The 23,522-nt window shown below is 34.4% G+C and overlaps 3 protein-coding genes and 6 gene segments (V, D, J or C); all 9 read right to left on the bottom strand.

Annotated features, from left to right (window-relative positions):
• Positions 1-476: 476 nt before the first annotated feature.
• On the bottom strand, positions 477-2,204 carry LOC107709317 (uncharacterized). The gene is made up of 4 exons (XM_016513775.1): positions 2,165-2,204; positions 1,779-2,065; positions 1,273-1,342; positions 477-715 (listed from the first exon to the last, which is right to left on the bottom strand). Exons 1-4 carry the CDS (start codon positions 2,202-2,204, stop codon positions 477-479), a joined length of 636 nt encoding a protein of 211 aa, XP_016369261.1.
• A 914-nt stretch (positions 2,205-3,118) lies between these two features.
• Positions 3,119-3,616, bottom strand: LOC107709316 (immunoglobulin iota chain-like). Its single transcript, XM_016513774.1, has 2 exons — positions 3,548-3,616; positions 3,119-3,447 (listed from the first exon to the last, which is right to left on the bottom strand). Exons 1-2 carry the CDS (start codon positions 3,582-3,584, stop codon positions 3,119-3,121), a joined length of 366 nt encoding a protein of 121 aa, XP_016369260.1. The 5' UTR covers positions 3,585-3,616.
• A 2,275-nt stretch (positions 3,617-5,891) lies between these two features.
• Positions 5,892-6,445, bottom strand: LOC107709314 (T-cell receptor alpha chain V region HPB-MLT-like). The segment is given in 2 exon segments: positions 5,892-6,202; positions 6,373-6,445. Coding segments are annotated over 2 exon segments (354 nt in total).
• A 1,168-nt stretch (positions 6,446-7,613) lies between these two features.
• On the bottom strand, positions 7,614-9,269 carry LOC107709313 (uncharacterized). Its single transcript, XM_016513773.1, has 4 exons — positions 9,212-9,269; positions 8,839-9,125; positions 8,664-8,701; positions 7,614-7,875 (listed from the first exon to the last, which is right to left on the bottom strand). Exons 1-4 carry the CDS (start codon positions 9,255-9,257, stop codon positions 7,614-7,616), a joined length of 633 nt encoding a protein of 210 aa, XP_016369259.1. The 5' UTR covers positions 9,258-9,269.
• Positions 9,270-10,860: 1,591 nt separating this feature from the next.
• Positions 10,861-11,342, bottom strand: LOC107709312 (Ig kappa chain V-VI region NQ5-78.2.6-like). The segment is given in 2 exon segments: positions 10,861-11,222; positions 11,303-11,342. Coding segments are annotated over 2 exon segments (402 nt in total).
• Positions 11,343-13,617: 2,275 nt separating this feature from the next.
• LOC107709311 (T-cell receptor alpha chain V region RL-5-like) lies at positions 13,618-16,660 on the bottom strand. The segment is given in 3 exon segments: positions 13,618-13,879; positions 16,204-16,528; positions 16,603-16,660. Coding segments are annotated over 3 exon segments (633 nt in total).
• A 482-nt stretch (positions 16,661-17,142) lies between these two features.
• Positions 17,143-17,695, bottom strand: LOC107709310 (Ig kappa chain V-III region NG9-like). The segment is given in 2 exon segments: positions 17,143-17,519; positions 17,650-17,695. Coding segments are annotated over 2 exon segments (423 nt in total).
• A 4,055-nt stretch (positions 17,696-21,750) lies between these two features.
• LOC107709309 (Ig kappa chain V-VI region XRPC 24-like) lies at positions 21,751-22,509 on the bottom strand. The segment is given in 2 exon segments: positions 21,751-22,094; positions 22,384-22,509. Coding segments are annotated over 2 exon segments (426 nt in total).
• A 42-nt stretch (positions 22,510-22,551) lies between these two features.
• On the bottom strand, positions 22,552-23,394 carry LOC107709308 (T-cell receptor beta chain V region PHDS203-like). The segment is given in 3 exon segments: positions 22,552-22,557; positions 22,981-23,267; positions 23,355-23,394. Coding segments are annotated over 3 exon segments (333 nt in total).
• Positions 23,395-23,522: the final 128 nt, after the last annotated feature.

Here is a 23,522-nt window from a genome sequence, read left to right as displayed (position 1 = left end):
TAGATTAAAGTTTTTTTCTTCTGTGTAAAAATAACTTTCCTGGGTATATATTTTTGTAATAAAACAATTCTGTTTCATAAACTTGGTACTTATAACCGCTTAACATTATTTACCTTAGCCTACCTTTGGGGTCTTTGCTATTATATTCCAATATCATTACGCCTCAATTGGCTAGTTATAGATTAAGAGTTGTTGTTTTTTATGTACAGTTGGCTTGCTGCTGTGTATAATAATTTATTGTTAAAATAACATTCTGTTCTGTAAATGCATTGTCTGCTGGTTTATTTAGCTACTTTTCAGTACACCACATTAAGTAGGCCACTTAGTACTGACTTTGAATGTTAAAGTGCAAATTAACACCTGACCACTCTTGTGGGTTTGCTGCTGTTCCAGTTAAAATCGTAGAAGGGTAAAACATTGGTATGATGTAAGCAACACAGCTACAACAAATAAAATTGATAATGGGTGTGTTAGATTTATAGTGTGCAAGGTGTTGAGGCACTCTTCAAGGAAAGGGCCCTGTCCTCACTAGCACCCCGTGATCGAGCACCTTTCAATAGTATAAACTGGGGTATTCTGTTTGGATACTGTCTGTACCAGTACAGCAAAATATTGTTGCTGCTTGTATCATAAGTGCAGCTCAGTGTCACAGACTCTCCTTCTTTACTGATTATATTGTCCTTGTCTTTTGGTTCAATGCTGTCAGCAAATATACCTGCAAGAGAATAAATTGTTCTTCATGAAAGTTGAATTTAACTCCTGTTCTGTTGTTACAGGAACAGTGCTATGAATTAAAGAATGTATTATGCTATAAAATATAGAATCTCAGCCATCTAATTCAATTGATGATATCAATTAATTTAATAGCCTATGTACACAATTAAAGGGGTGGTTCACTGGGTTTTTTCTAGGCTTAATTGTGTTTAACACACTATTTATTCACTCATACACTTATTTATCTAACACACATACTCAGTCTACATTTCAATTTGCACATAATATACCTGTACATCCAACTGTCTATTGTTATATACCTGTACATACAATTGTTGATTTGTATATTTTTATTCCTTATTTACTTCTATTTCTAGTTCTATTTTTTATTTATTTTTATTATTTATTATCTGTGTTTTTTTGTTCCGTCACTGTCATTCTGTTACACTGTGGAAGCTTCTGTCATGAAAACAAATTCCTCGTATGTGTAAACATACCTGGCAATAAAGCTCATTCTGATTCTGATTCTGATTCTGATTCTGTGTTTAAAGGAAATACCATTAGAATTTTCAATGTAAAACATGCACTCAATACAAACTACGTATTGTTTCTGTTGTAACTTCACCCCCTAGTGGCAGATGACAAACATATACATGTATCACAGAAAATGGAGACTAAAATGTGCAAAATTGCTCCAACTATACAGTGGACAGGAATTAATGAAAACTTTCCAGAAATGTTTTCCCAAATTTACACTATATTCCATAATTTTTAAGAAGACTGTGAATGGAATCAATACTAGTTTGCATCAGAATAAACTGGTATCTTCCATCATCAGCAATTCATCTTGTCCAATCGTTTCATGTTTAACAGTGATGAATGGATCTGTATTTTGAATACAAAGCTCAGAGTAATTCATAAGAAAATTGCAATTTGAGAGCACAATTGTATATTCTGAATATATGCCTTCACATGTACGATTGCACTGCAAATTTGCAACTTAATAGTGTTTCAGGTTCTTGTATGGTGTGTTGAGTGTTTCCTGTCACTGTGGGCTGCAGAGCACAGTAATACAGAGCAGAGTCTGATACAGCAGCAGAAGAGATGATCAGATCCACACTGTTATCTTCTTTTCTGTGACTGATGGATATTCCAGAAACTGGAGGATTAGCATGAGTAACATATCCTGAATAATCCAGGATGAGGAACTGTGGTGGTGAACCTGCATATTGTCGATACCAGTGAAGACTATCAACAGAACCAGTGTAGTTACAAGAGAGTTTCACAGTCTCAGTCTCGGTGGCACATGCTGCATCACTGTATGGGGTGATGACATCTTTAGCTCTGTTACCTGCAAAAAAACAAAAGAAAAAAAGTGTGGATCTGAACATTGCTGAGCATATTTAAAATGAGAATATTGTAATGTAATGAGTACATGTAAGATTTTTACCTTGAGTAAAAGTCAGCAGTATTAGCACACAAGTAAACATGATGAACAGGCTGCAGCTCACCTCAGTGATGTGTGATGCTGATCACTGAACAAGTCTGTGTTCTACAGGCTTGTGTTAAGCGCCGCCTCCTTACATAATAATTTTATAAATAACAGAAATGATTAAACACAAAACCAAAAACCAAACACTTGTGGAATGGAAACAAAATCTGAATCTGTGACAGTATCGTTGATTTTGTGTTCAATGTGTACCTTGTTTTTCATGCACCTTGTTGATTTTGTGAAGTTGCACCAGAAAATCTCTTAATTGTCATGTTTGGTTTAGTTAGAAGGCCAAAGGTTATTTATTAATTGATCAATACTCTATACCTCAAACTAAAGCTATATAAGGTACATTGTATTGCCTTATAGTTACAATGACATTTGATGTGCAAAATTCACCATCTAGGAATCAATCTGACTACTTTTGAAATCAGTACTAAACTAGCTTTTCATGATTAAACAGAGAAAAAAAAACATTTAGGTTAATCATTAACGGCTCCTATCTTACTAGCCCACCAGATGGCAATCTAATATCATTGAATGAATACTATTGCTACTGTTACTATTGCCACTTATTTTTTCTTAAGTTAAATTGGGATTTTGGAGTTAGGTAAACCATTACAGCTTATAAATTGTGAAACTTATTTACAAATATCACCTAACCCCAGTATGTGTTGATTTAATAGTCTTGTGGAACGGTTGCTATTAAACACAAGCAGTCTCAGCTTTCAAACCCATCTGCACATACAAAATGTAAGCAACCAAACAACACTGAGTCTGTACATCAGAAACATTAGTTTGCATTTTATTTTGGGGATTTTTTTCTCCCATATCTCTGCCATATTAACTGTGATGCAGTTTACTGTGGTATGCTTTACCCTCTATGTAGGGAGGGTTTTTGAACAGTGTTGTCTATTTTCCTGTCACTGTGGGCTCCAGGGCACAGTAGTACGTTGCTGCGTCTGTCACTTTAGCAGAGGAGATTTCAAGATATGTGTGGGTTTTCTCTTTATTCAGTTTTCCTGAGAATCGAGGATCTAGTTCCACAACTTTAGACTTCTGTAAAACTTTCCCATTTGCATGTAGAATGACTAAAAGAAATTCAGGAGCCGATCCAGGATACTGGCGATGCCAATATAGACTCGCTGCTGAGGAGTAGTTGCAGGACAGGGATATAATGTCCTTTTCTGTTTTGTATACTTCATTGTGGACCGGTGTGATGACATTCCCAAAAATATCGCCTACAGAAAGAAATATAAAAATGTAGCTTGTTAAAGACATGGATAAGCAGATAAGCATGCAATAAACAAAAATCCTGCCAGTCTGGAACAGAATACATACCTGCAAGAGAAAACAAAATAAAAACAAAGAGTATCATTGTTCAGGACGATATGCAAGTTAATGTGCAACACCTATTACTGTTGCTGAAGCAAGCATTCCATTTTTTTTTTCTCCAGTTAGAATGTCTCAGTAGCCCCTCCCCTTAAAGAAATATAAAAATGTAGCTTGTTAAAGACATGGATAAGCAGATAAGCATGCAATAAACAAAAATCCTGCCAGTCTGGAACAGAATACATACCTGCAAGAGAAAACAAAATAAAAACAAAGAGTATCATTGTTCAGGACGATATGCAAGTTAATGTGCAACACCTGTTACTGTTGCTGAAGCAAGCATTCCATTTTTTTTTCTCCAGTTAGAATGTCTCAGTAGCCCCTCCCCTTACAACTGTAATTCATAAACTGCAATGTATGGAAACCTATTTAAAAACGTAAACGGTTTGTTTGAAATAGAAATCTTTTGTTATGTCATTACTGTCACTTCTGCTTAATTTAATGTGCCTTTGCTGAATATAACTATTAATGTCTTAAAAAAAACATTTGAACGGTTATGTATGTAAACTACACTTTAAAAAGTACCTGTTATAAGAATCAGGAGTTGTGTTATACAATGTATAACAATATATAAACACCATACAATTTTGCTATTTGTTCATACAATTAAGTTCACAACAACAAGTTTGAGGAAGCCTAAAGAGGTGGACCTAACCAACAAAAGGTGGGGGTGTGCTTTTTTGTTTCTTCAGCAGGTGTGACCGCATCCTGTTGTCTTGTGGTTTAAGACACATAGTTGTGGTGGATCACTGACACGCTAATTATGTGTGTGTTTTTGTAAAGCGTCTGTGAACTTTGTATCACTGGGCTCCTACTTTTAGAGCACAGTAATAGAGAGCCGAATCTGACAGATTCACGTTGTTAATTGTGAGTGAAGTGGAGGTCGGAGATGTAGTTATCTTATAACGCTTGACTGATACATTCACTTCACCAGACGGACGAGAACTTTTAAATAACAAATACTGAGGTTCTCTATTAGGATACTGTCTGTACCAGTAAAGCAAAACATTATTTTTGCTTTTATATGTGCAGCTCAGCGTGACAGATTCTCCTTCTCTCCTGGTTTTATTTGTACCCTCTTCTTTTGGCGCAATGCTGTCAGCAAATACACCTACAAAAATGAATTTTGCTTTAGAATGATAATATAAAAAATGGTAACATGCTATAATAAAAACAATATAAAATACTAATTAACATATTTAAATTAAATCTATAATGTTACAATAATGTTACTGTCACTTTTTATATTATTTCTTAATTTTTTTTAAATCTTTCGAATGGTAGTGTGTATATAAATGACACTTTTAAAAAAAGAGTACCTGTCATAAGAATCAGCAGTCGACATCTGTCCATGTTAATATTCTGGGTGATTTATTTTGTTTTAATCCAAATCATGTTTGCAGGGAACTGTGGTGGTGAACCTGTATATTGCCGATACCAGTGAATATCACGAGCAGAACCGCTGTAGTTACAGGAGAGTGTCACATTGTCACCCTCAAGAGCAAATTCTCTGTTACTTTTTGGAGTGATGACTTCTGAGGCTCTGGAACCTGCAAATGAAAGTGGCTTTAATTGTAACACAACCATACATACATCTTGTAAAAACATATATTAATCTTTCATATAGAATTGAAACAGTATATAGAATTGAAACAGTAGTATGTTATATAGCATTATATTATGTATTACAATATATACAGTATAGTATTTTAGTAATATATTATATTAAAATATTACAATATTATACCTTCTGTTAATGACATCAGTATGATAATATAGATGAACATTTTCACTCAACAAATTGCCAGGAGCAAGCTAAACAAAGAGCAGCTGCTTCACACAGAGATTGATTGTGACTTTATTTGTGTGCTATTGTCTGTGTTAAACTCCTCCTCTTGCCATTATATATATGATCGCTATGCAGGTTTACTTTATCTGTAGAGGATAACGGACAGAGAACTACTTTAAAATAAATATTTTTTTATTTGCTTGTTTTTATTTCATTTTTTTTTGTTGTTGTTGTTGTTGTTTAAAAAATTTTTTCATTTTGTATACTGAATGATTTCTGAATTTTAAATAACATTTAGAAAAACAAATAAGTGATAGTTTCACATGCCCCCTATGTATACCCTTTCATGTTCTCCCAAATTCACAGGTGTTGCCACATTCTAATTTTTAGAGCTGTGGCTTTCAAAAAAAAAAATAAACTGTGGTTTGATGCTATTTGATTAAAGACTGTTCAAAGCACATTTTTTTTATTTGAGTTTTTGTAAAGCTTCTCTGGTATTTTGTATCACTGGGCTACTCGAAGAGCACAGTAATAGAGAGCTGAATCTGACAGAGCTGCTTTCTCAATAATGAGTTCAGTGGATGACTGGGATGTAGTCGACCGAAACCGATTGTCTGCTATATTCTCATAGGTCTGTGATCGAGCACCTTTGAGTAGTAAAAACCGAGGTTCTCCATTTGGATACTGTCTGTACCAGTAAAGCCAAACATTATTGCTGCCCACATCATATGTGCAGCTCAGTGTCACAAATTCTCCTTCTTCCTTGATTAAATTAATATCTCCTTCTCTTGGTTCAATTTTGTCTGCAAATCCACCTGAAATGAAATGCGTTTTTATACATTATGATCTAGATCATTAAAACAATAAGAAATGTTACAAATGTCTTTTCAGTATGTATAACATCAGGGCGAGGTTTGCTTTGCATTAAAATGGAATATTGTTTGTTCAGCCTACAACTGTGTTTAGTGAGATTTAGTATATTTACCTGTAACTACGATGAGAATCATGAGTAGCATCTGCCTCTCCATGTTGGCAGTCCAGATGTAGTTTGTATTTCTATTACTGTTAGATTTAGAAAACTGTACCTGAATATTGTTTTATAGTGTGAATGGATCTGTGTTGGTATCCAGAATGCACATGAGTGAAGTTCCATTGTGTACTAATATTGTGGGTGTGGTAATGTGAAATGTGCAACACAATTTAAAAGCTGCACAGCTTCTGTAATTCATAAGAGAACATACTGTTCTAGTGTTACAGCCTCCTCAGGAGGACATAGTCATAAAGGGGGAGCGACATCCATGTTGGTGAAATATTAAAATACATAGATGAATATAGTGGTGGAGCCTATTGAAGAGTAGAATATGTTTGCTGAAGGACTAACTGAGTGTCAGAAAAAAGAAAAACAATTTCAGACAAGGCTTAAGGGGCCAAGAACAAAGATCTTAAAGCAAAGCAGCAGCTATATGCTGGTGTAGCATTTATTTTTACATAAATTTTACAAGTAATTTGTGTAATTAATAAATAGTGCTCCAATAATCTGTTTTATTTACCTTGAAAATCTATAATATACTGTAATATACTGTAGCACAATTTCACTCAAAATGCCACATGAACTGTTTCACCCTCAAACACTCTTTCTGTCTCCTTTCTTGTTGAAAAGTCAAAAATTAGGGTCTTTAAAGGCTTCTCAGTAATCCATAGCTCCAGCCTTAACTAATTATACCAACTCAAATCATTTTAACCAGATGTCTTTTACAATTAAGGCTAGAAGGTATAGACATCAGGTGCTTGTTTAGTGTGAATAAAACAGCTTGTGAAATAATGTTGCCCCCTTCTGTTGGAGCTCAGAACAGCATGTTTTGTGCAGTTGCTTTACCCCATGCTTTAAAATGGTAAACACGTTTGAGTTACTTTTATTGACATTTGTTTATATTTACAATACTTTGATTATTGTGCTTAAACGTTATGCATAAATGCTTTATGTCCTCATAAAAGGGACAATCTGTCTTCCACTTTTAGCCACAGAATACTTTAACAGTATGACAGATTCTTAAGGATCTACTAATATAAGAACTGTATAAGAATATCTGAAGAATCTGGGATTTTTCACTGTACATTAAAACCTCAGCCCAAACCCTCGCTTTCTTTCTGCCATAGTCTTATTTAAAGAGCTTTTTTTTTTTTTTAACATAAACTCTCATCCCCACCTCTCTCTTTCGGTCTTATTTAAACAGCTTTTTGTACAGCATGCAGTGGATTTCCTTTCACTGTGGGCTCCAGAGCACAGTAGTAGAGAGCGGAGTCAGTGACAGCAGCAGAGGAGATCTTCAGATCCACACTACTGTTGTCTTTTCTGTGATAGATTGAGACTCCAACAACTGGAGGATCAGCTTTAGTAACTGCCCCATAATAATCCATTATGAGGAACTTTGGTGGTGAACCTGAGTATTGACGATATGAAGACCTCCCTCGAACAGAACCAGTGTAGCTACAAGAGAGTGTCACACAGTCACCCTCAACAGCAAATTAATGTTTTCATCCTAAAATATTTTCATCCCGCTTTTAAGAATGTTTCAGCAAATGCGGCAATATCCTACCTTGAGCTGATGATAGTAATATAATTAAATAGATAAACATTTTGGCACAATAATCAGGTGTGAACAGTAGGCACACAGAAACATCAGATGATCTAAAAAGACTTGTGAAATGCTGACAGTCCTATTGTACAACATCTGTGCTAAACTCCTCCTACTCAGATTGACAACATTCAGCCCTCATCTCACACAATATAAATGATGAAATGTTATTTATAACACAATCACACATATTGAATAGAAATAAAGAATATTTATAAATATAGATAGAGAGATAAATGACAAGGTACAACACATTTCAGTGACATATTTTAGGGGTGTAATCTTAAACATAAACATGATATAGATTTTGCATGTTAGACAGAAATGAGGGTTCTATAACAATAATTATCCAGATGTGCAGAAAGCATGTTTATGTTTGTTACAATTAAGTTTAAAATGAAGACTATTTAATGTTATAAATGTTATTTTATAACATTGTATGAAATAAAAAATCAATATATATATAATAAAATGTCAGTAGAAATATCCTGTTCTTTCCCAAAATACAATTGATTTAAAACTATAGTCCTGAATTTATGAAGCAGATCATCTGTCTCTGATCCTACAGTGGATGTGTTCATGGTGATTATGTGGGATTTCAATGGAAGATCCCTTCTGAACTTACAATATTGTGTGTTACTTGATATCAGTAGGAATATCAGTAGGAGCTGTCCTTTTCTTTTTTTTGGACATTTGTGTTAGTCAAGCTGTGGTTTGCACATTTCTATCAGGGCTTGATAAGCATATGAAAACTGTTTTTGTACAATGTTTTTGTACAATGCCATAGGGTTTCCTGTCACTGTGGGCTGCAGAGCACAGTAGTACACAGCAGAGTCTGATACTGCAGCAGAGGAGATGATCAGATCCACATGGCTTTCTGTTTTTCTGTGATTGATGGTTATTCCTGGAACGGGTGGATTAGCTGGAGTTGTTACCCCTGAATATTCCAGTATGAGGAACTGTGGTGGTGAACCTGCATATTGACGATACCAGTGAACACCACGAGCAGAACCGCTGTAGTTACAGGAGAGTGTCACATTATCACTCTCACGAGCAAATTCTCTGTCTCTTTTTGGAGTGATGACTTCTGAGGCTCTGGAACCTGCAAATGAAAGTGGCGTTAAAATGTAGTTATCAAACACTTCCGCTGGAATAAATGATGGGCTTTTAACTTTTAACATATTATACCTTCAGTTGATGACAGCAGTATAATAATATAGATCAACATGTTCATTCACTACACTGGTAAGAACAAGCTAAAAACAGAGCAGCTGCTCCACACAGTGTTGAGTGATGTTCATCTTTACCCAGCTGTATGCTGTATAGTGTCTGTGCTAAACTCCTCCTCCTGTCCTGACAATGTCCTGAATTACAATGCACCAAAGATTAAAAGAGCATTCATAGCTGTTTAAATATATGTTATTTCTTTAAATTCTTTGTTTTTTATATCAATATTGTATTGCCATTTTGCTCAAATATGTGAGCTTCTATAATTTTTAATGAGACTTCTTATACAACATAATATGAGAAAAGAGATAACCTAACAAACAAGCTAACATGAGCAAAATATGCAATACATCGTATTCACATGCCCTTATGTAACCCTTTTAACCTCCCAAATTCACAGCTGTTACCACATTCCCCGTTTGTTTTTTACAAAAACGTTATGTGTTTTGATACTGATTGATTAAAGACTCTTCAAAGTATTAATTTTGTGTGAATTTTTGTAAAGCTTCTCTGGTAAGTAACTGCCCCATAATAATCCATTACGAGGAACTTTGGTGGTGAACCTGAGTATTGACGATACCAGTGAAGACCTCGAACAGAACCAGTGTAGCTACAAGAGAGTGTCACACTGTCACCCTCAACAGCAAACTGCAAAGCACTGTATGGTGTGATGACCTCTGCCGCTCTGGAACCTGCATTTAAAGCATACATTTAAAATTCTCTTTCCTCTTAAAATCCTCTTTCAAATCTATTAAAATGCAATTTTGTTATTAGCTTTATTACATTTCTGAGATAGTCAGGCTCTTTTGCTTAAAAAAGAGAACTAAATTAAAATACAAAACTATAAATCAGAAAAAGAAACGTAGGGTTTGAGAGTTGAAATTAGATACCAACATGCAAGACAACAGAACAAAGCCAAAACAAACAGCATCATTTTCAGGATGATGTTTAAGTTCATCTACAGGACAAACTGTTAATGAAGTAACATTCATTCATTGAATAGCAGAGGTTGTCTCAAGAACCTCCCCTTAAAACTACAGCCCTGAATTCGTGAAACAAATCATCTCTCTCTGAACCTATGGTGGATGTTTTCGTGGTGATCATTTACCATATAATTATTTCAATTTTTTTTGACATTTTAGCAAAGACCAATATACAATACTTTTTTAATCAGATGTCTATTGTAAGAACTTTTATTTGTTTTTAATATTTTATCAGTTTATCCATTTAACAAAGTACACAGTTGTTATATTTAATAGCTGTTGCAGGTACAGTATATGTAGCAGTTTAGTTTAAAAATATCTGTGAGACAGTGGATTTAGGCCTATAACAATATTACAGATGTTCTGAGTTGTATATGAGATATATTTTAATGGTTGATGTACTGTAACTGACTGAAACCAACTGTTCAGTTTATTCTAGTAGTTGCATTATTTAGGATCTCTATGGAAAATTGTCAGAGGGTCCCTTCAGAGTTACTTACTGTCTATGCAAGTAAAGTCAGCTTACTTAAAAATAAGTTAATTTCATTAGCAGTTGTACACTGTCTCTTTCTCTCTCTCTTTTTGACCTTTGTGCTGTTGAGTCCAGCTGTGGTTTGTACATTTCTATCAAGGCTTGATAAGCATATGAAAACTGTTTCTGTACAGTGTTATAGGGTTTCCTGTCACTGTGGGCCTCAGAGCACAGTAGTACCGTGCTGAATCTGACACTTTAGCAGAGGAGATGATCAGATCCACATGGATTTCTGTTTTTCTGTGATTGATGCTTATTCCTGGAACGGGTGGATTAGCTGGAGTTGTAACCCCTGAATCTTCCAGTATGAGGAACTGCGGTGGTGATCCTGCGTATTGCCGATACCAGTGAACACCACGAGCAGAACCGCTGTAGTTACAGGAGAGTGTCACATTGTCACCCTCAAGAGCAAATTCTCTGTCACTTTTTGGAGTGATGACTTCTGAGGCTCTGGAACCTGCAGATAAAAGTGCTGTTAAATGCAGTTTTTAAACACTTCTGTTAGAATAAAATGCTTTTATTTTTACAATATTATACCTTCAGTTGATGACAGCAGTATAATAATATAGATCAACATGTTCACTCACTACACTGGTAAGAACAAAAACAGAGCAGCTGCTCCACACAGTGTTGAGTGATGTTCATCTTTACCCAGCTGTATGCTGTATAGTGTCTGTGCTAAACTCCTCCTCCTGTCCTGTCAATGAGTCTGAATTTCAATGCACCAAAGAAAAGATTAAATGGCTGTTTAAATATATGCCAATATTGTATTACCATTTTGTTCATACACGAGTTTCTATAGTTTTTAATAAGACTTCTTATACTACATAATATGAGAAAAGAGATAACCTAACAAACAAGCTAACATGACAAAAATATGCAATACATCCTAAATTGCATTCACATGTCCTTATGTAACCCCTTTACCTCCCAAATTCACAGCTTTCTCTGCAAAGAAATGTTGATAGCACTTTTCAGTCATCATTGGTGAACATCAGGGAAATGCTTGTGAAGCATAATTTGTGAGATTATGTTGCCCCCTTCTGTTGGAGCTCAGAACTATATGAAATAATGTGCTTTCTTGAATGGTAAATATGTTTGAGCTACTTTTACTGTTTCCTCATCTCTCTCTGATCCTAGATCTGTAATATTTTTCATCATAGCCTTAAAAGTATTTAGATTTTAGTAAACATTTTAGTTTAGTACATTTTAGTAAAGTCAGATATACTGATTAATCTAAGAAGCCTGTGTGAGAAAGTGTTGTTCATATTTTTATGTAATGTTTTTTTTATTGTTTAACTTTTATTTATTTGCTCCTTTTTATTGTTCAGACTAGCGATTACATTCATAAAAGTGACACCTGAAGAACAAAATTCATAATCATGAATATAAGTAAGTTTTTTGTGTGTGTGTGTGCTGTTTTGTTGTTGTTTTACAAGGATTTAACTGATTTCAGATCAGTTTAAATTATTTCCTTAGGAATTTATACAACATAAAATGAGAAAAAAATATATAAAAGTTATAATGTGAAACCATGATATGCATGCTATATTGTATTCACATGCTCTTATTCAAGCTTTATTTTAACCTTCCAATTTCACAGCTGTTACCACATTCTCTGTTTGTGGTATATAAAAACATGATGTGTTTTGATACTGATTGTATTAGATACTCTTCAAAGCATTCATTTCATGTGAGTTTTTGTAAAGCTTCTCAGGCATTTTGTATCACTGGGCTACTTCAAGAGCACAGTAATAGAGAGCTGAATCCGTCAGAGTTACACTGTTAATAGTGAGTTCAGTGGATGTCTGGGATGTAGTTGACTGAAACCCATCTGGTATATCTTTCTGCCTGCTCTGTGATCGAGCACCTTTATACAGTATATATTCTGGTTCTCTGTTAGGATATTGTCTGTACCAGTAAAGATAAATATCATTGCTGTTAGTTTCATATGTGCAGCTCAGTGTCACAGACTCTCCTTCTTCTCTGATTATATTAGTATCTCCTTCACTTGGTCCAATTCTATCAGCAAATCCACCTGAAATGCAGTGAATCATATTTTAAAATGCTCTGATGTAATAAAGTTTTTTTGTTTGTTTTCAATAAAAATGATATCAGATTAAATTGACTGATTCACAAAATGTAATTAATTAATAATTGTGATTAAAAGTATATTTACCTGAAACTGTGATGAGCATTATAAATATCATCTGCCTCTCCATCTTAACCGAAGTCCACTTTAAAGATCAGATTTTTAGTGTGTAGTACTTATTAAATTGATTCATTAGATTATAATTATTAATTTATGGATTCCACTTTATTAATTTATTGGTTCCACTTTATGCTAATTGTGGCTTTCTAAAATACGAGAGTAGCTGATGGTTGAAAGCACTGAGAACTGAGTTAAGTTCTGTTGTGTTCGAATAATGAGGCTGTGGGATAGTGAAATATGAAATATGTTCTGTGCTTTCAAATGTGTTTCTTATAAACATCAGGTGCTTGTTTAGTGTGAATAAAACAGCTTGTGAAATAATGTTGCCCCCTTCTGTTGGAGCTCAGAACAGCATGTTTTGTCCAATTGCTTTACAGTGTGCTTTTAATTGTGCCATCTAAAATGGTAAATGTGTTTAAGTTACTTTTATTTACATTTAATTTTAATCACAATCATTTAATTATTGTGCTCATGCATAAAACACATTTTATGTCCTTATAAAAGTGATAATCTGTCTTCCACTTTCAGCCACAGAACATTTTATGACTGCTTCTTAAGCATCTACTAACTTTATAAGACATATCTGTGTGATTTATTAAAAACATAAACCCTAATCTCCATCTCTCGCTTTCAGTCTTATTTAAAGAGCATTTTGTACAACATGCAGTAGATTTCCTTTCACTGTGGGCTCCAAAGCACAGTAGTAGAGAGCGGAGTCAGTGACAGCAGCAGAGGAGATCTTCAGATCCACACTACTGTTGTCTTTTCTGTGATAGATTGAGACTCCAGCAACTGGAGGATCAGCTTCAGTAACTACCCCATAATAATCCATTATGAGGAACTTTGGTGGTGAACCTGAGTATTGATGAGACCAGTGAAGACCTCGAACAGAACCAGTGTAGCTACAAGAGAGTGTCACACTGTCACCCTCAACAGCAAATTAATGTTTTCATCCTAAAATATTTTCATCCCGCTTTTAAGAATGTTTCAGCAAATGCGGCAATATCCTACCTTGAGCTGATGATAGTAATATAATTAAATAGATAAACATTTTGGCACAATAATCAGGTGTGATAGTAATATAATTAAATAGATTAACATTTTGGCACAATAATCAGGTGTGAAGAGGAGACAAACATCAGATGATCTAAAGAGACTTGTGAGATGCTGATAGTCCTAATGTACAACATCTGTGCTAAACTCCTCCTACTCAGATTGACAACATTCAGCCCTCATCTCACACAATATTTATAACACAATCCCACATATTGAATAAAAATAAAGAATATTAATAAATAGATATAGATAGCTAGATAAATGACAAGCTACAACATATTTCAGTGGCATATTTTATGGGGATAATCTTAAACATTAACATGATATAGATGTTGCATGTTAGACACGAAATAAGGGTTCTACAATAATTATTCAGATTTGAAGCTTTTGTTGCTTACAATTAGTTTAAAATGAAGACTATTTAATGCTATCAATTTTATTTTGTAACATTGTATAAAATAAACATGAATATACTGTATGCAAAAAAATGTCAGTAGAAATATCCTGCATGCCTTAATACTTTCCTGAAATACAGTGAGGTTTTTGTACAGTGTAGTTTGTTTTCCTGTCACTGTGGGCTCCAGAGCACAGTAGTACATCACAGAGTCTGTGACTTTAGCAGAGGAGATCTCCAGATCCACATGAGTTTTCTTTTCATTCAGTTTTGCTGAGAATCGAGGATCTTGATCCACAGTTTTGGATTTTTGTAAAATTTCCCCAGTAGCATGAAGAATGAGGAAAAGAAATTCAGGAGCCAATCCAGGATATTGGCGATACCAAAATAAACGTTTTGCTGAGGAGTAGCTACAGGAGAGACTTATAATATCCCCTTCTGTCCCAGACACATGAGTTTCAACTGGTGTGATGGCATTCCCAAAACTGACACCTGCAGATGAGATTATCAACATTTGACAACATTTTAACTACAAAACATTAAAATAAGCAGAAAAAAAATTGAGGGTCTGAGGGTTTAAATAGTATACGTACATGGAAGACAACAGAAAAAAGCTAAAACAAAAAGCATCATTTTCAGGATGTTGTTTAAGTTCATCTGCAGGACAAACCGTAACTGAAGTAAACATTCATTCATTGTACAGCAGCGATTGCCTCTAGCTCCTCCCCTTAAAACAACAGTCCTGAATTTATAATGTAGATCATCTCTCTCTGATCCTACAGTGTTTCTGTCAGGACCACTATCGTCAAAGATGATTGACAATTAGCATACAGTTGGGATTGGTGGTATGGTTCTGTTCTGGGCCAGAATTCCCTGTGCATCCATGCAGTCTAGCATGGATGAGAGCAGTGATAACCCCCTGGGGTAACAGAACAGAACCAACATAAATGTATTGCAGAGATCATTAATGTTCAATAATTTAATGAACACATTTTAGAAATTAGCCTTATTCAAAAGAGAATCAGAATGCCGAATCCTGACTGGACGAGAGGAGGAGCTGGGGATGGAGAAGGGTAATTAGTTATTGAACAACGTGAAAGCTGTTGATAATACTGAAGGACCTTATATATGAGATAGGCGTTGTATTCCTATAGGTAGACGTGGATAAGCTGAGAGTCAGCTAATACGAGCTTAACTAACATGACCTGCCAGAACTAACGGTACGCTTGATTTATGATGATCATTATGTGGGTTATAGATTCATAGTTTTGAGTCACGTGACTGGCCTGAAGATCTGGAGGGCAAAAACATCCATAGAACTGCAACACAAGTTTGTCAATTTTCTATCTGTTTCCAATCAACTAATATTAAATCACCTCTCAAAAGAATAAAACAGAAATATGTGAACAAAGTGCAAGTTTTGGCCATTTGCAATGCATATAAAGTATTCACTGCAATATTTCAATCACTAAAAGCAGCGGGACATTCTGAAATGTTTAATGTGAAAAACACTTAAAGTGCCTTAATGTATTAAAACAGTGATTACTTTATAGGTAAGCAGATAAGCCTGGAATATGATATCACATGAAAACTATGAATGGATGATCCATTCTGACTTACTGTCTACCAGTAAAGCCAGTTTACAATATTGTATATTACTTAATAATTCCACTATCAGTAGGAGCAGTGTTTTTTTTTTTTTTGTGCTGTTGAGTCCAGCTGTGGTTTGTACATTTCTATCAAGGCTTGATAAGCATATGAAAACTGTTTTTGTACAGTGTTATAGGGTTTCCTGTGACTGTGGGCTGCAGAGCACAGTAGTACAGAGCAGAGTCTGACACTTTAGCAGAGGAGATGATCAGATCCACATGGATTTCTGTTTTTCTGTGATTGATGCTTATTCCTGGAATGGGTGGATTAGCTTGAATTGTTGCCCCTGAATCTTCCAGTATGAGGAACTGTGGTGGTGATCCTGCATATTGCCGATACCAGTGAACACCACGAGCAGAACCGCTGTAGTTACAGGAGAGTGTCACATTGTCACCCTCAAGAGCAAATTCTCTGTCACTTTTTGGAGTGATGACTTCTGAGGCTCTGGAACCTGCAAATGAAAGTGGTGTTAAATGTAGTTTTTAAACACTTCTGACGGAATAAAATACTATTACAATATAATACCTTCAGTTGATGACAGCAGTATAATAATATAGATCAACATGTTCATTCACTACACTGGTAAGAACGAGCTAAAAACAGAGCAGCTGCTTCACACAGTGTTGAGTGATGTTCATCTTTACCCAGCTGTATGCTGTATAGTGTCTGCGCTAAACTCCTCCTCCTGTCCTGACATTAAATCTGAAACACCTAAAAAAGAGATAAACTGAATATTCCTGGCTGTTTAAATATATACTTATTTCTTTTAATTCTTTGTTTTTTGATAATCCTTTTTTGTTCTTCATTTTGCGGCTCATTGCCAATATTGTATTACCATTTTGTTCATACACGAGTTTCTATAGTTTTTAATAAGACTTCTTATACTACATAATATGAGAAAAGAGATAACCTAACAAACAAGCTAACATGACAAAAATATGCAATACATCCTAAATTGTATTCACATGTTCTTATGTAACCCTTTTTACCTCCCAAATTCACAGCTGTTACCACATTCCCTGGTTGTGGTTTATAAAAACATGATGTGTTTTGATACTGATTGTATTAAATTCTTTTTAAAGCATTAATTTCATGTGAGTTTTTGTAAAGCCTCTCAGGCATTTTGTATCCCTGGGCGACTACTCTTAGAGCACAGTAATAGAGAGCTGAATCCTTCAGACTTACACTCTTAATAGTGAGTTCAGTGGATGTCTGGGTTGTAGTTGATTGAAACACATCTGGTATATCTTTCTGCCTGCTCTGTGATCGAGCACCTTTATACAGTATATATTCTGGTTCTGTGTTTGGATATTGTCTGTACCAGTAAAGCCAAATATCATTGCTGTTAGTTTCAAATGTGCAGCTCAGTGTCACAGACTCTCCTTCTTCTCTGATTATATTAGTATCTCCTTCACTTGGTCCAATTCTATTAGCAAATCCACCTGAAATGCAGTGAATCATATTTTTAAATACCCTGATGTATAATGAAGTTATTTTGTCAATAAAAGTAATATTAGTTTAAATTAATTGATTCAACAAATATAATTAATTGTGATAAAAAAACATATTTACCTGAAACTGTGATGAGCATTATGAGTATCATCTGCCTCTCCTCCATCTTAACTGAAATCCACTTTAAAGATCAGATTTTAATTGTCTAATACTTCATTTACATAAATATAATTGATTTATTAGATTATCATTATTAACTTACAGAATTTGTTAGCTCCAAATTATGCTGAATGTGGCTTTATAAAATGAATAAAAATATAGAGTAGCTGATGGTTGAATGAAAGCACTGAGAACTGAGTGAAGTTCTGTTGTGTATGAATAATGTGGCTGTGGGATCGTGAAATATGAAACACATTCTGTGCCTAACCCTGGGTGTGATTTGCCATGGAGGTTATTTTCTGTATTTGTACTGTCATTTTATATGAATTATTAGATATTTCTACGTTGTCTAAATTTCTCAGTCAAATATCGCCCCTCTAGTTTTTGAACAAACCACACCTTGTTTTAGCCAATCAAAGACTTTTGAGGCACGTTCTGCCTGTCATGATTTTGCTCATTCACAGCAGACGGTCCATATATGCAAAGCCAGAAGCTAAGTAAATTTCCTACTGAGGAGTAACTACATGAAAGATTTATAATGTCCCCTTATGTCCATAACATATGAGTTTCAACTGGTGTGATGACATTTCTAAAATTGACAGCTTTTAATCTCATGAAGGAAAGATTTACAAATTAACAGATTAAAAAAAAATGAAATGAAAGAATGGACGAAATGAAAGAGAGCAGAGCAAAGAAAATAAAACACCCCAAGGCATTATTTATTATTCATTATTCATTGAATTTATGAAGCAGATCATCTGATCCTAGATCTGTGATCTCTGATTCTGAATGTGTTTATGATGATAACTTAGCAACTAAATAATATTTTTCATTATAGCCTTAAAAGTATTTAGACCTTCATTTTAGTAAAGTCAAATATACTGATTAATCTAAGAAGCCTCTTGTAAGAAAGTGATGTGGATTTGTGTGTGTGTTTGTGTGTGTGTGTGTTGTTTTGTTGTTGTTGTTGTTTTACAAGGATTTAATTGATTTCAGATCATTTTAAATGATATCCATAAGAATTTATACAGCATAAAAGGAGAAAAAAATATATAATAGTGATCATATGAAACCATGTGATGCATATTATATTCACATGCCCTTACACAACCTTTTTAACCTCCCAAATTCACAGCTGTTACCACATTCCCTGTTTGTTTTTTACAAAAACGTTATGTGTTTTGATACTGATTGATTAAAGACTCTTCAAAGTATTAATTTTGTGTGAATTCTTGTAAAGCTTCTCTGGCATTTTGCATCATTGGGCTCCTACTCTTAGTGCACAATAATACAGAGCTGAATCTGACAGAGCTGCTTTTACAATAGTAAGTTCAGTGGATGACTGGGATGTAGTTGATTGAAACCCATCTGGTATATCCTTAGAACTGCTCCATGATCGAGTGCCTTTATACAGTAAATATTCTGGTTCTCTGTTAGGATATTGTCTGTACCAGTAAAGATAAATATCATTGCTGTTAGTTTCATATGTGCAGCTCAGTGTCACAGACTCTCCTTCTTCTCTGATTATATTAGTATCTCCTTCACTTGGTCCAATTCTATTAGCAAATCCACCTGAAATGCAGTGAATCATATTTTTAAATACCCTGATGTATAATGAAGTTATTTTGTCAATAAAAGTAATATTAGTTTAAATTAATTGATTCAACAAATATAATTAATTGTGATAAAAAAACATATTTACCTGAAACTGTGATGAGCATTATGAGTAGCATCTGCCTCTCCTCCATCTTAACTGAAATCCACTTTAAAGATCAGATTTTAATTGACTAATACTTGATTTACATAAATATAATTGATTTATTAGATTATCATTATTAACTTACAGAATTTGTTAGTTCCAAATTATGCTGAATGTGGCTTTATAAAATGAATAAAAATATAGAGTAGCTGATGGTTGAATGAAAGCACTGAGAACTGAGTGAAGTTCTGTTGTGTATGAATAATGTGGGTGTGGGTTAGTGAAATATGAAACACGTTCTGTGCCTTCAAATGTATTTCTTATAGACATCAGGTGCTTGTTTAGTGTGAATAAAACAGCTTGTGAAATAATGTTGCCCCCTTCTGTTGGAGCTCAGAACAGCATGTTTTGTGCAGTTGCTTTACCCTGTGCTTTAAAATGTGCCGTCTAAAATGGTAAATGTTTTTGAATTAATTTTATTGACAATTACTTTTAATTACAATCATTGTTTGGCTCACACATGTTATGCATATAACACGTTTTATGTCCTCATAAAAGTAATAATCTGTCTTCCACTTTCAGCCACAGAATATTTTCACAGTATGAGAGTTTCTTAAGGATCTACTAATATAAGAACTTTATAATAAATATCTGTGTGATTTAAAAAAAAAAAAACATAAACCTCATCCTCATCTCTCACGTTCAGTTTCATTTAAAGAGCTTTTTGTACAGCATGCAGTGGATTTCCTTTCACTGTGGGCTCCAAAGCACAGTAGTAGAGAGCGGAGTCAGTGACAGCAGCAGAGGAGATCTTCAGATCCACACTACTGTTGTCTTTTCTGTGATTAATTGAGACTCCAGCAACTGGAGGATCAGCTTTGTGAGTGTTTGTGTGTGTGTGTGTTGTTTTGTTGTTGTTGTTGTTTTACAAGGATTTAATTGATTTCAGATCATTTTAAATGATATCCATAAGAATTTATACAGCATAAAAGGAGAAAAAAATATATAATAGTGATCATATGAAACCATGTGATGCATATTATATTCACATGCCCTTACACAACCTTTTTAACCTCCCAAATTCACAGCTGTTACCACATTCTCTGTTTGTGGTTTATAAAAACATGATGTGTTTTGATACTGATTGTATTAGATTCTTTTTAAAGCATTAATTTCATGTGAGTTTTTGTAAAGCCTCTCAGGCATTTTGTATCACTGGGCTACTACTCTTAGAGCACAATAATAGAGAGCTGAATCCTTCAGAGTTAAACTGTTAATAGTGAGTTCAGTGGATGTCTGGGATGTAGTTGATTGAAACCCATCTGGTATATCTTTCTGCCTGCTCTGTGATCGAGCACCTTTAAATAGTATATATTCTGGTTCTCTGTTTGGATATTGTCTGTACCAGTAAAGCCAAATATCATTGCTGTTAGTTTCAAATGTGCAGCTCAGTGTCACAGACTCTCCTTCTTCTCTGATTATATTAGTATCTCCTTCACTTGGTCCAATTCTATTAGCAAATCCACCTGAAATGCAGTGAATCATATTTTTAAATACCCTGATGTATAATGAAGTTATTTTGTCAATAAAAGTAATATTAGTTTAAATTAATTGATTCAACAAATATAATTAATTGTGATAAAAAAACATATTTACCTGAAACTGTGATGAGCATTATGAGTATCATCTGCCTCTCCTCCATCTTAACTGAAATCCACTTTAAAGATCAGATTTTAATTGTCTAATACTTCATTTACATAAATATAATTGATTTATTAGATTATCATTATTAACTTACAGAATTTGTTAGCTCCAAATTATGCTGAATGTGGCTTTATAAAATGAATAAAAATATAGAGTAGCTGATGGTTGAATGAAAGCACTGAGAACTGAGTGAAGTTCTGTTGTGTATGAATAATGTGGCTGTGGGATCGTGAAATATGAAACACATTCTGTGCCTTCAAATGTGTTTCTTATAGACATCAGGTGCTTGTTTAGTGTGAATAAAACAGCTTGTGAAATAATGTTGCCCCCTTCTGTTGGAGCTCAGAACAGCATGTTTTGTGCAGTTGCTTTACCCTGTGCTTTAAAATGTGCCGTCTAAAATGGTAAATGTTTTTGAATTAATTTTATTGACAATTACTTTTAATTACAATCATTGTTTGGCTCACACGTTATGCATATAACACGTTTTATGTCCTCATAAAAGTAATAATCTGTCTTTCACTTTCAGCCACAGAATATTTTCACAGTATGAGAGTTTCTTAAGGATCTACTAATATAAGAACTTTATAATAAATATCTGTGTGATTTAAAAAAAAAAAAACATAAACCTCATCCTCATCTCTCACGTTCAGTTTCATTTAAAGAGCTTTTTGTACAGCATGCAGTGGATTTCCTTTCACTGTGGGCTCCAAAGCACAGTAGTAGAGAGCGGAGTCAGTGACAGCAGCAGAGGAGATCTTCAGATCCACACTACTGTTGTCTTTTCTGTGATTAATTGAGACTCCAGCAACTGGAGGATCAGCTTTAGTAACTGTCCCATAGGACTCCAGGATGAGGAACTTTGGTGGTGAACCTGAGTATTGACGATACCAGTGAAGACCTTGAACAGAACCAGTGTAGCTACAAGAGAGTGTCACACTGTCACCCTCAACAGCAAACTGCAAAGCACTGTATGGTGTGATGACCTCTGCTGCTCTGGAACCTGCATTTAAAGTGTAAATTTAAAGTTTAAAAAACAAAAAGAAGACAAGAAAAATATAACTCCTCTTTCAAATTTGCATTCTCAATTCAAATGCAAAAAAATGTATATGCTTAATAATGCAATGTTTTATTAGCTTGGTTAACTAAAAAAGCATTTCTGAGAAGCCAGGTTCTTGTTTCAGTAAGAGAATCATTATTTATATAAAAAATAAATAATGTTTTTATCCTAAAATGTTTTCATCACCTTTTTAAGAATGTTTCAGTATACCCTAATTTCAGTTATACCCTACCTGGAGCTGATGATAGTAATATAATTACATAGATAAACATTTTGGCACAATAATCAGGTGTGAACTGCAGACACAGAAACATCAGATGATCTAAAGAGACTTGTGAAATGCTGAAAGTCCTAATGTACAACATCTGTGCTAAACTCCTCCTACTCAAATTGACAACATTCAGCCCTCATCTCACACAATATACATTATGAAATTTTATTTAAAACAATCCCACATATTGAATAAAATAAACAATATTAATAAATAGATATAGATAGCTAGATAAATGACAAGTTACAACATGTTTCAGTGTCACATGCATTTTTGGAGGGATATTATTTAATATAAACATGATATAGATTTTGCATGTTGGGCAGAAATGAGGGTTCTGTAACTATAATTATCCAGATTTGCAGAAACAATGTTTATGTTGCTTAAGTTTAAAATGAAGACTATTTAATACATTTTATTTTATAACGTTGTATAAAATATACATGAAATACATATAATAAAATGTCAGTAGAAATATCCTGCATGCTTTAATACTTTCCTGAAATACAGGTTTTTGCACAGTGTAGTTTGTTTTCCTGTCACTGTGGGCTGCAGAGCACAGTAGTACAGAGCAGAGTCTGATACTTTAGCAGAGGAGATGATCAGATCCACATGGCTTTCTTTTTTTCTGTGTTTGATGGTTATTCCTGGAACGGGTGGATTAGCTGGAGTTGTAACCCCTGAATCTTCCAGTATGAGGAACTGTGGTGGTGATCCTGCATATTGCCGATACCAGTGAACACCACGAGCAGAACCGCTGTAGTTACAGGAGAGTGTCACATTATCACTCTCACGAGCAAATTCTCTGTCTCTTTTTGGAGTGATGACTTCTGAGGCTCTGGAACCTGCAAATGAAAGTGGCATTAAATTAAGTTTTTTAAACACTTCTGTTTGAATAAAATGCTTTTGCTTTTACTTTTACAATATTATACCTTCAGTTGATAACAGCAGTATAATAATATAGATCAACATGTTCACTCACTGAACTAGTAAGAACAAGCTAAAAACAGAGCAGCTGCTCCACACAGTGTTGAGTGATGTTCATCTTTACCCAGCTGTATGCTGTATAGTGTCTGTGCTAAACTCCTCCTCCTGTCCTG

The sequence above is a fragment of the Sinocyclocheilus rhinocerous genome, unplaced genomic scaffold (genome assembly GCF_001515625.1).
Source record: "Sinocyclocheilus rhinocerous isolate Xijiao unplaced genomic scaffold, SAMN03320098_v1.1 scaffold6439, whole genome shotgun sequence".
Classification (NCBI taxonomy): Eukaryota; Metazoa; Chordata; class Actinopteri; order Cypriniformes; family Cyprinidae; genus Sinocyclocheilus; species Sinocyclocheilus rhinocerous.
This window is presented reverse-complemented; position numbering and strand designations above follow the sequence as displayed.

Coding starts and splice junctions, on each gene's coding strand:
- LOC107709317 (XM_016513775.1), bottom strand. CDS start 2,204: ATGTTTACTTGTGTGCTAATACTGCTGACTTTTACTCAAG. Junction 1,343..1,778: donor ACTCTGCTCTGTATTACTGT/GCTCTGCAGCCC, acceptor ATCTGCCACTAG/GGGGTGAAGTTACAACAGAA. Junction 716..1,272: donor TTACATTGAAAATTCTAATG/GTATTTCCTTTA, acceptor ATTCTCTTGCAG/GTATATTTGCTGACAGCATT.
- LOC107709313 (XM_016513773.1), bottom strand. CDS start 9,257: ATGAACATGTTGATCTATATTATTATACTGCTGTCATCAACTGAAG. Junction 9,126..9,211: donor ACTGCTGTCATCAACTGAAG/GTATAATATGTT, acceptor TTTCATTTGCAG/GTTCCAGAGCCTCAGAAGTC. Junction 8,702..8,838: donor ACTCTGCTGTGTACTACTGT/GCTCTGCAGCCC, acceptor TCCAAAAAAAAG/AAAAGGACAGCTCCTACTGA.
- LOC107709316 (XM_016513774.1), bottom strand. CDS start 3,584: ATGATACTCTTTGTTTTTATTTTGTTTTCTCTTGCAG. Junction 3,448..3,547: donor TATTTTGTTTTCTCTTGCAG/GTATGTATTCTG, acceptor TTCTTTCTGTAG/GCGATATTTTTGGGAATGTC.